The 10,439-nt window shown below is 54.0% G+C and overlaps 1 protein-coding gene across 4 annotated transcripts in view; it reads right to left on the bottom strand.

Annotated features, from left to right (window-relative positions):
• Positions 1-233: 233 nt before the first annotated feature.
• TMEM131 (transmembrane protein 131) overlaps positions 234-10,439 on the bottom strand; it is a 189,768-nt gene continuing 179,562 nt past the window's right edge. For 3 of the 4 annotated variants that reach the window (XM_059078456.2, XM_059078457.2, XM_067007150.1), the window contains 8 exons: positions 8,718-8,839; positions 8,363-8,512; positions 5,828-5,993; positions 4,876-4,997; positions 4,677-4,773; positions 3,719-3,816; positions 2,847-3,007; positions 234-1,463 (listed from right to left, as the gene is read on the bottom strand). In XM_059078456.2, coding sequence (XP_058934439.1) covers positions 1,179-1,463; positions 2,847-3,007; positions 3,719-3,816; positions 4,677-4,773; positions 4,876-4,997; positions 5,828-5,993; positions 8,363-8,512; positions 8,718-8,839 — 1,201 coding nt within the window. In that variant the 3' untranslated portion in view covers positions 234-1,178. The remainder of the gene's footprint in view (positions 1,464-2,846; positions 3,008-3,718; positions 3,817-4,676; positions 4,774-4,875; positions 4,998-5,827; positions 5,994-8,362; positions 8,513-8,717; positions 8,840-10,439) is intronic. The other variant, XM_067007149.1, reaches the window with a different exon arrangement.

Below are 10,439 nucleotides of genomic sequence, written 5' to 3'. Positions count from 1 at the left end.
CGACGGAAATAATCAGAATTTAATTAGACCACAGTGCTTCTAGCCACGGTAAGTTCAACTCCACAGGATAAGGCAATGACAGAATGGCTTACTTTGGTGTGAGAAAATCTAAATACATGCATCTTGTGTGTAAAAAAAAAAAAAAAAGACACAACAATTCAAGGCTTTTGAAAAAAGCATTTATTTCAAAGTACAACACAAAGTTGTATTTTTAAGAAATACACATTCAATCTTGTATCTCAAGACTTGGCTATGTGCATTTCAGTTTATCTTTAAAATAAATTCAGGTATACAAATGTTACATACCTCAAGTACAAACAGCACAGAAAATGCATATGGTCTCAACCGAATGTTTTTACATTCACTCACTGTTCTTAAAGTTGACTTACATTTCTGTAATCTGCTTTTAAGCCGAGACAGCCTTATTTTAAAAAAATACTCTATTTTTCAGCACAAAGTCCTCAAACTTTTTTTTTTTTTTTTTTTTGCGGTACGCGGGCCTCTCACTGTTGTGGCCTCTCCCTTTGCAGAGCACAGGCTCCAGACGCACAGGCTCAGCGGCCATGGCTCACGGGCCCAGCCGCTCTGCGGCATGTGGGATCTTCCCGGACCGGGGCACGATCCCGTGTCCCCCGCATCGGCAGGCGGACTCGCAACCACTGCGCCACCAGGGAAGCCCTCTCATACATTTTTAAAATTAGATCTTGGCGCATAATATTGTGAAATTATTAAAAACCAAACTTGGTAATTTAATAAAATTGTCACATGCCAGGACTTCTGAATCAACTCAAGTTATTTCCTTAGCTGTAATGTCAAATTTGTGTTCATACAGATAAATAAAGAATGGAAGAAGACAAGTGGTGGAAACTTGATAACAGTTAAGGTTTTCAGATGTACAGGTCTTATTAGAGTTTGTGGCTGAGTCCAGACTTTTCTCTAAAAGCACAACAGCAAATCTCATATTATCATAATTGCAAGAAAGATCTGAAAGAAGCAAGTGGTACAAGTCTGCCCTGCTTGAGTCTGCTTTGCAAAAATGAGGAGGGTGGGGAGTTGGAAGCTCCAGTGGTAAGAAAGAGCCTTAAAAAGAGGTCTCGAAAATGGGCATATCATGATCTAGACGAGGGGCCCCCACTTTTTTTCTTTTCTTTTTTCTTTTTTTTTTTTTTTGCCTAACTTCAATTCTCATGAGGGAAGTGTGCATTAGACCAGGGGTCAGAGCTCCTCCTTCCGATGGTGGGGCTCCATATCCGCCACGGGTTGTACGTCTGGCCCAGGTCGTCGGCGGGGCTGGCGGCGGAGGGTGTGTGAGGAGCGGAGGGGCTTTCGGGGCCCATGAGGCCGATGCTTGGCAGCGCGTTGGCAGGGCTGGTGAAGGGGAGGGTGCTGTGCAGGCTGCTGGACCAGATGGAGCTGCTGAACGGAGTGGAGGACCACAGGCTGCTGGTGTTGCCAAGGATCGGCTGACGAAACAAAACAAAAAAGGGGAGCGTCAGGCTCAAGGGAGACAGACAGGTGGTAAAGCGGCGACGTTTACGCTAAAAATGGGCTAGACCGCACGGTTCTTTCATTTTAGTTATTTTAAAACAAATGTTTTATACATGCAGCCACCTCAAAGTCTGGGCGGATGGTTCTGATGCTTTAAAGAACGGGCGGCAAGCTACAGCCGGGGGGAGCCGAGTCCAGCCGCCCGCTTCTGCGGCTGAAGTTGTGGGGGACACGGCCTCACCGGTGTGTTTAGGAGCCGGCCCTGCCACCTGTGCACCCAGGGCGGAGCTGGACACGCTGCACCAGAAATAACGGCCTGCAAAGTCTCAACAGGTACCGACCCCGTTTTTTGTTTTCTTCTTTACATCCTTATTGGAGTATAATTGCTTTACAATGGTGTGTTAGTTTCTGCTGTATAACAAAGTGAATCAGTTATACATATACATATATCCCCGTATCTCCTCCCTCTTGCGTCTCCCTCCCTCCCACCCTCCCTATCCCACCCCTCTGGGTGGTCACAGAGCACCGAGCTGATCTCCCTGTGCCGTGCGGCTGCTTCCCACTAGCTAGCTATTTTACATTTGGTGGTGTATATATGTCCATGCCTCTCTCTCACTTCATCCCAGCTTAACCCTACCCCTCCCCGTGACTGACCCCGTTTTAAAGAATGGTTAAGATGACTGTAAAACTGAGGACAGAATGATTACAAGTGAAGACAAACTTTGGAATCTATGAAGCTAAAATATCTACCATTAAACCGTGCACATCTAATTAATTTAGTTTTCCTGAGGATGAAGAAGTAATCACAGTGGGGTCGTATTTGTCTGTCACGATTTTGTAAAAGCCGAAACCAGTAATCATTTTCCTTGGTAAGAACACTTTTTTGGAGCATGATCTTTGCAGAACAGTCTAGCTGAGAAGCAAACAGACGCACTCTAGAAAAGTGTGCAAGATCCCCCCGGCTGTTTCAAATGCATGGCTCAAGCCGAGACACGGGTGCTTCTCGGGGTCAGGCATATGCTGAGCTCCGGCACCGTCTGACTCTGGAGGTGGTGGGACCTGAGACGGGCCACCAGCCACCCCGTGGTCTAATTCAGTCGGGAGAGGCTGAAGTGAGAGGATTCAGATGTCAACGCCCAGCTGCTCGGCTGTTCCTCCGGTAACTAACTTCTTGACCGTCACGGCTCTGAAGAGTGACGGTCGCTTTGGCAGAAATGAAGCCACAGCAGCAGAGATGGTGAAAGTGCTAACCCACGCCTTCCGAGCTGCTGTTTGTCATTTATATCTGTCGGCACCACCCAAGGGACAGCGACAGCAGCATGACGTGTGAGAGGGCGGGGCCCAAGCCCAGTACTCACTGTGGCCGTGTGGGTCGGGGAACCGGAACTGGCTGGCCAAGAAGGGCTGGGCTCGGTGGCTGGAGAGTCCCAGAGGTATGAGGGGCCACCGCTCAGCTCATTCCAGCTCCTCTGTGAGGCCTGATTGCACGATCGCGATAACCCGAGCTTGCTGAAAACTTCTGGAGGTGAGGAAGCAAAGGCAAGTCGGTGCTGGATGTGGCCGTGCTCCGTGGGCAGATGGGGCGCCCCCGCAGGGGTCCGCATCCCGCCGCTGCTCACGCGGAGCCATCCCATCCCCTCCATCAGCTCCCACCACGTTCGGGGAAAACAGGGTGCGGGGGGCTGTTCTCCAGACCCCAGAACGCGGTCTGAATACCTCACCCACACCTATCGCTAGACGGTCAAGTGCAAACATCACGATCACAGCTAATGTGAAATTCACACAGTTGCCCCTAATTCCGGACAGCAAGAAAAATAAAGAGCCCCAGCACAGCCAGGGGTCACATCTCAGACGCAGACTCCTCTCTTGCAGCTCTTAAGTCAGTTCTGCGGAACACAAGCCAGCTGGGACCCGCAGGGCGTCGAGCAGACCACCGCACCTTTGGGCTGGGGTGCCGAGTGGACAGGGGACCCTTCTGAGGGCCTCTCGCTGGGCCTCCTCGCACCTGGGCGGCTGTGCCAGACCCCGTCCAGGAGAGCACGGACAGACCCACTTCCCTGAAGTCGGCCCATCTGCTGCCACCTGACCGCACTGATACAGGGAAATGCATCCTTTAAAAATGCCCACTAAATGACCATCGTACTTTCCTCCACACATGAAAGTGGACCTTATCCTCCCTCCGTCCTTGTCCACAGGCTCATTAGTCATGGGTCTAGTGTTAAACACTCACCACCAGTTAGGTTAAAAGAGTTTCCAAAGGCCGAGAACGAATTGAGGGGTGTGAAGTCAGGGCTGCTGGGGTTGCTGACGGGACTCCACAAACCCGAGCTGAACGTTATAAAAGGAAAATGAAACACACAAAAATGTGATGGTTAGTGGAGACAGATCCATCACGCACGGCTTCAAACACAGGAGGCGCTGCTTCAGCTGGGGGCTCACGTATTACAGGCAGAAGTGGGGACTGGAAACACCTTCCATAACACAAAGGAGGGAGGCATGGAGAAGTTCAGAGCCCAGGCTACCCTGTCGCGAGCTGACGGCCTGGCTCAGAGCAAGCGTCATGCAGAGAAAAGAGGCGTTTCTTCCTTGTTTTCCTTTCGGTGATGGAAGATTTATTAAAAAATTGTTTCAAATCTAGGATTAATTTCCTTTTCGTGTCAAGCAGGTAAAACCGGGACTCTACTTACTGACAGTTATAATCTTATTGTCGTTGTTATTTATCTGGGAAAATGAGCCGAGACAGTCGCTGCACGCCAGCAGGCCGCTGTGGCCGCCGCGGGTCAAAGAAGCGGCCTGTCCAATAATTTACAATAAACCGCCTAGAATTTGTTCCGTGTCCTTCCTCTCGAGTGCATTTTTGTTCTTCTACTTCTAATGATCGGATCACATCCTTTTCACAACAACCATGATAACGGAGGAGGATCAGAAGAGACTCAGGAGGCGGAACGCACGTCTGTCTCCTGCTCCGCTGGGGCGGGACGTGTCGCGGCCCCTCCTCCCGTCAGGGAGCCCGGTGGGAGCACGGACTCGGGGCTCCGCCCCACCCAACAGAGAGGCTCCTGACCGCCTCCGACAAACACCTGCTTGTCACCTAGGGGCAAACGCCTCGAAGCACACATACGATAGAAGATGCTAAACTGGCCTGGGAAACCCTCCTGCCCTCCCCTGGTAAGAAGGGCCACACGCACCTGTCTGAGCCATCGCTGTCAACGGGAGTGTGTGACACACCAAGGCTGCTGGAAAAGTCTGTTTTGCTTGAAGAAACCTTAGCAAAGCCGTTCCCACCTGTAACAATGGGCTCTGAATCAATGGAAGCAGCCGGGCTGCAGGTACCCCCACCAGGCCCGAGGCCCAGCGGTGCCCCGTCTCCTAGTGCCAACCACTCACCTGGGCTCTTGTCGTACCCGGCCGTGACTGCAGCGAAAGTGGGGTTGCCATTCTTGCCCGGGAGCGAGGCTGCTTTTGTCAGTTTGTGTTTGCTTCCATTTGACTGCTTTGTTTTAGAGTCGCTTGAGGGAAGAAGCAAGGAGAGAACAGCTCAGTCCTCGTGGGCAATGCCCCCCCCCCCCACCGCGGAGGCCCCCCGGGGCACGTGTCCCAGGGCCTGCGAGGGGGCCGGGGACAGCCCTGGGCAGCCCACAGGGCCTGGCCAGGCCTCAGGGAATGCTCTGCGGCCTGAGGCCGTGTAGCCTGGGGGGACGGGGTGGGAGGGGGAAGGAACGTGGGAGAAAGGTAAAATTCCAGGTGCGGGAGAGAGGCAGGGGCCGGGAGAGGAGGCAGCCCTGTCCTGGAGGGAAGGCCGGGCAGCAGGACAGAGCGGAGCGTGTGGGCGGGTGAGCAGCCCCCGTGCGAGGGCCCCGGCGCCTCCCGCCTCCTCCCACACGGGCAGGGCGGCCGTGGGACGGGCTGGGCGCCGCCGCGTGTGCGGGAACAGGCGGCCCCTGCTCGAGTGTCATCACCATCGGGGTCGCTGTCGCTGCCTGGCAGGAGCCCTCCCTGCTCGGCTCCTACCTCCTCCAGGTCCCGCCCTTGCGCTGCTGCGCTCACCCGCCACAGGTCGGAGGGAACGACCCGCAGACCCATTTCCTTGCCCACAGTGCAGTTGCTGTGGGTCTTCAGTCCGCGCTGAGTATGCTCCTGGCTCCTGGCCTAGAGCGTGACCCTGGTGCCCTCGGGCACAGGTGACCGGTGGGAAGGCGGTGCCGCGGGGAGGGCGCTGAGCCCACCGAGGGAAGAGGCGAGAAGGGACGGCCGTCTGCAGCCACCGAGGATCCCCACCCACGGGGAGCAGCACCGGGTTAGTGGGCGAGCGCGGCACAGGCGGGGGCCGCGGGCCTACCTGCCGGGGCTGCCGTTGACGATGCCGCTGTAGCTGCCCCGGGGCGTGAACGGGCAGGGCGCGGCGGGCGGCGACGGGGAGCTGGGCGGCGGCGAGGTCTGCCGTTGTTTTAGGAAGACGTCTGCGTTGAGGGTTTGCAGAGAGAGTTTATAAAGACTATCGGTAGCTGGAAGTTAAAAACAAAGGGTCTCAATGTGATACTTGGATTTTTACCCTTCAGTTTCGGTTACTTCTGGTGTTCTAGCTGGTGCTATGCAGGACTCAAGTGCTTCTAACAAGAAAAACCTACAGCTGTCATACGTGTTCTGTTTAAAGAAAAAAAGAGAAGTCGTGTCTCTCTCTGCACCGGGCCTTTCCCGGAATCACCGATGTGATTTTTACACATTTACAAACCCACCTCCCGGCTGCGTTCTGCAGGCCCTGCCGGAGGGCACGGTCCTCTCCCTCCCACACCTCAGGCTGGGAGGAGGCCTCTCCACGCCCCTCAGGGATGGGCAGGTGGGGTCTCTGCCGGGACCCGAAAGCCTCTGCGCGTCCACACAGGTCCGAACTGCGCAGGTGCGGGGCCCAGGGGAACCCCCCCAGCTCCTCCAGGATGACCCCGCCCTCCGTAGGCGCGCCTGGCGCGGTGCTACTCCCGGTCCTTGTTTCACAGGGATAGGGACTCCTACGATATTCCTGCTGCCCTTTAAGGCACAGCTGTTTTAAAAATTTTAAACAGAAAAACTTTCAGTGTCACAAAACACTACTGATTCTGCACTCACCGAATGGAAACATACAACTTGTATCAGAAAAAGGTACCACCTCGCACATCTATGGTGCGCACCTGGGTGCTGCTCCAGCTACGGTGATGCGAAGTGGGAGGAAGGGACCCGGCCTCTGCGAGCTCGGCCTCTGGGGCCCCTGGTCTGCACGGCAGCCCACTCGCCCGTTACCCTGGCCAACACCCGGCCGGTCGTCCCCGTCGTTTCTCCTCCCTGCCCAGCAGGCTTTGCCCGCCTGGGCGCCTATTCCCTTGGCCCCCTCCTGGCGGGCCTTTCGAGCCTTTACAGTGAGGACGGTCTGCTCTGCTCCCCCTCCGTGGGAGGGCCCGCCCCTCTCACTTCCAGAACCCAAGGCGGAGTTGTCCAATCTCCGGCGCCACCGCCACCGTGCACCCACCCCGGTGACTCTCCCTGCCCCTCCCCCATGGTCCTGGCACCTATCCACCGACCCGTCTCCACCCGCCCCGCTCTCACCCTTGCTTACGTGGAGAACCCCTTCTTCACCTGCTCCAGGGTTTGCTGACCTGATGCCCACACCCTCTTCCCTGCAGGATACCCCTCGGGCTTGTGTCGGTGCTGATGCCGGCAGGGCTTGCGTTTACTACACTGGGCCCCAGACAACTCCATGAAACCGGCTCCCTGGGCATGTGGTATTTATTCCCTACACTGGAATGCAGCTTCCTCTGTGCAGGAACCACCCCAATCCCCGGGTATAAGCTGAGGACCAGTGTCCAGCTGAAACCTCAGAGGGGACCCAAGGACTCGAAAGCATCAGCCCGGACACCGGGACAACCCAGAGACTTGTTCAACACTTCTTGAATGACCAGGGGTTTTGGATTATATCTCTCATCTCAGGCAAAAAAACAGTACTGAAAGGCACCAGAAAGTTTCACAGCTATTACGGGGCTGCAGGTTCTAACCCCGAGAGCGTCTCCTTCCGGTACGTATTTGCGAAGGTGTGTGTTTAACGCACACCTCACCCGAGTTTCCGAGCTCCTCGCCCTCATTCAACTCGCCACGCCCTCTTCTCTAAGCCTCCTTCACCTCAAACCTGGTGCGCAACCCTCATTTTCCCTTTGGCACAAATGGGCCAAACGGAGGCCGTTCTGACACCTCGGTGAGTGTAGACAAATCAGCCCTAAGGGACTGACCCCCGAGCCCTGCCACCAGGCCCTCACTGTGCTGGTCTCTGTCATCTTCTGTCCCAGGTCTTAAATTTCTAGAGGGCGAGGACCTCCACCCTCTTCTAGGAGACAGTGCTACTTTCACAATTTCCTGCAGGCCTGACCGGAGGAACGAGGAGGTCAAGAGGCTAGTGAGAGAACTAACATAGGTTTATGGAAAAGATGTGGGTAAACTGGGGATAAACTGCAGTTTTACAAAAAACAGTTACACTGTAAATGTATGAGAAACTAGTCAGGTAAAGGGCTGCTGAGTTGAGGCTTTCTTTGGATGATTCACCGCTCTACACAGATCATTCCGTTCCCTACACCCGGCACTGGGGTGCTGGCTGACTAGCCCTCTGAATCGTCTGCTGATTTCTCTGGTATAAATACTCCCACCACGGCCGATTAAGCTACAACAGTCTAACGACCAGCAGACTATTTAACAGCTGCTTTTGCTGGCTGCTACGGGCTGGCTCCGGCAGACCAGACACTGGGTCTCCTTCTAAAGCAATACGTGCCCCGGCCGTCCCCCCGCAGTTCTCCAGCCCAGAGTCGGGTGGGCTGTGGGTGCGGAGAGCCCGTGGTCTCCAGGTCACCATACTTACAGCTGCCGGGCTTGTGAACGGGCACGGAATCCCACTCTGGCGGTGGAGAGTCTTTTTCACCTTCTGAGCTACTGGTGTTGCCTAGTTCTTGACTATTTGGGAGGAATTTCGCTAGGGCAGGTGGCCTGTTATCCACTAACTTATTTGTACCTGTACAGAATTCAGAAAAGAAGGCTGTTATGGAGGATAATTCCTTTCTTTCGGGCCAATTTCAAAGAACCCCTTCTCTTCTAATGAGAATGAGAAGCCGACCGTAGCCGCTCTGTGACTGGTAACTACTGACAGATTACTGTCAACTCACAACTGCCAACGCAACGAATCATCAGGGCGACTGTATGATGAAAAATGAAAATACCTTTTGTCTTCTGGGAATTTCGTGGTTTGGATCCACTTGTCAGGGTAGTTGGAAGAGGAATCTTGGTTGGGAGATTTCGACGTTTACTTTCCAGAGGGGCGGTATATGGTAGCTCCAAAGAACTGAAAGACAATCACAGGTGGAACATTCAGACACAGCCCTTTGTTTCAGCGTAGAGAGGAGAAGTCACTGATCTCTCTACAACTGCAACACCTTCTTTTGCTCATCTGGCCCCCTGAGGCATTACCAACCCACAGTCCCGAGGGCGGGCCGCGTTCCAAGCACCTCCAGGACTGTGCAGGAGCCTCGCACTTGCAGATTTATCCTCTGCTGTTCTGAGTGAGGACAAGGAACTGAGGTCCATCGTTTAATAGTATGTAATGGGTGGGGACACCTGCGTCAGATACGGTGTATGAAGCTGTTGGCACAGACTAGCCGTTTAGGAGCTACTGAGTGCGGTCATCGTGCTGGTGAGTGAGTCTCACCCGGCAGCTAGACGGCCCGTGGGACTCCAGAATATGGAGATTCTGAAGGGTCTCAGACTTAGAAATGCCAATGGTTCTGCTACTCAAAACCTTGAACACATTTTTCTCACGGACACCGTGTACTGACCAGGGCTAAGTTCCTGGGTGACCTACAAAACCCCAAGATCCCATGGCAGAATAGCAGGACCGCTTTATTTGCCTAAGGTGTAGCCTGAGTGGGGGAGATGAATATTCTTCTTTATTCTTGAACTCAGGGTTCATCTTAGGCGAAAACTTAAATATTTTTATTAATCTATTTAGAGTACATTTCTTCTAAAATATTTAGAGATAAACTTAACAGAATATATATAAATAGGACAATGTATTGGCTCTGACCTTCCTGTCGGCAAGGCAAAGTGGGCGGCACCTGGGCTACTTTGAGTTTCCACAGCCTGATGAAGAAGACATGAAAATGTACCGAGAGAAGCAATCTCTAGGAGAAATGAACTGGGGAGACGGCCCACATAAAGTAGCCTGGTGAACAATGGAGATGCATGGACCCTAAAAACCTTTTTTTTTACAAAGCTGCTTCTGTGCTGCCCACCAAGATCAAGTCGCAGGCTTGGGAGGCCTCTGACAGGAGCTGGGCTGACACAGTCCAGGAAAAGGACGTCTTCCGGGGGAACGGTGGGACACAGCTGACAGAACCCAGCGGCCCCTGACGAGAATTCTTCCAAAAATCATCACGCGTCTCCACTGGGCTCCTGGTGATGGCTGCAAAGCTGTCAGTTTAAGGCTGAGCCGATAGCTTGCTTTTCATAGAAAACCTTACGACGCTTACCGGTCGACACAGATGTTCTTAAAATGGGTACGTGTGTGGCATTGTCCACCGTGGCGCACGTCCTGCCCCAGCCCTCAGGCGTGTGGTTCCCACAGGCGCTCTGCCCCCAGCCCCACCCTTCAGGTTCCTCCCTCTTCCTCTGCCCCTCCAAGTTTGCACTCCCTGGGGGGCGACCAATTTCTGCTGGGCTCGGGGCCAGGCACAGATCACGCTGGTCCACACCAGAGTGCAAAGGTCAGAACGGGTCAGGCTTTCCAGATCCAACGGCACCACCAGCACCCCCCCCACCCCCCCACCGAGCTGATCTCCCTGTGCTATGCGGCTGCTTCCCACCAGCTATCTAGTCTACGTTTGGTAGCGTATATTTGTCCACACCACTCTCACTTTGTCCCAGCTTACCCTGCCCCCTCTCTCCAT

Source organism: Kogia breviceps, chromosome 11, assembly GCF_026419965.1.
Source record: "Kogia breviceps isolate mKogBre1 chromosome 11, mKogBre1 haplotype 1, whole genome shotgun sequence".
Taxonomy (NCBI): Eukaryota; Metazoa; Chordata; class Mammalia; order Artiodactyla; family Physeteridae; genus Kogia; species Kogia breviceps.
Note: the sequence above shows the minus strand (reverse complement) of the source record. Positions and strands in the feature narration are given on the sequence as shown.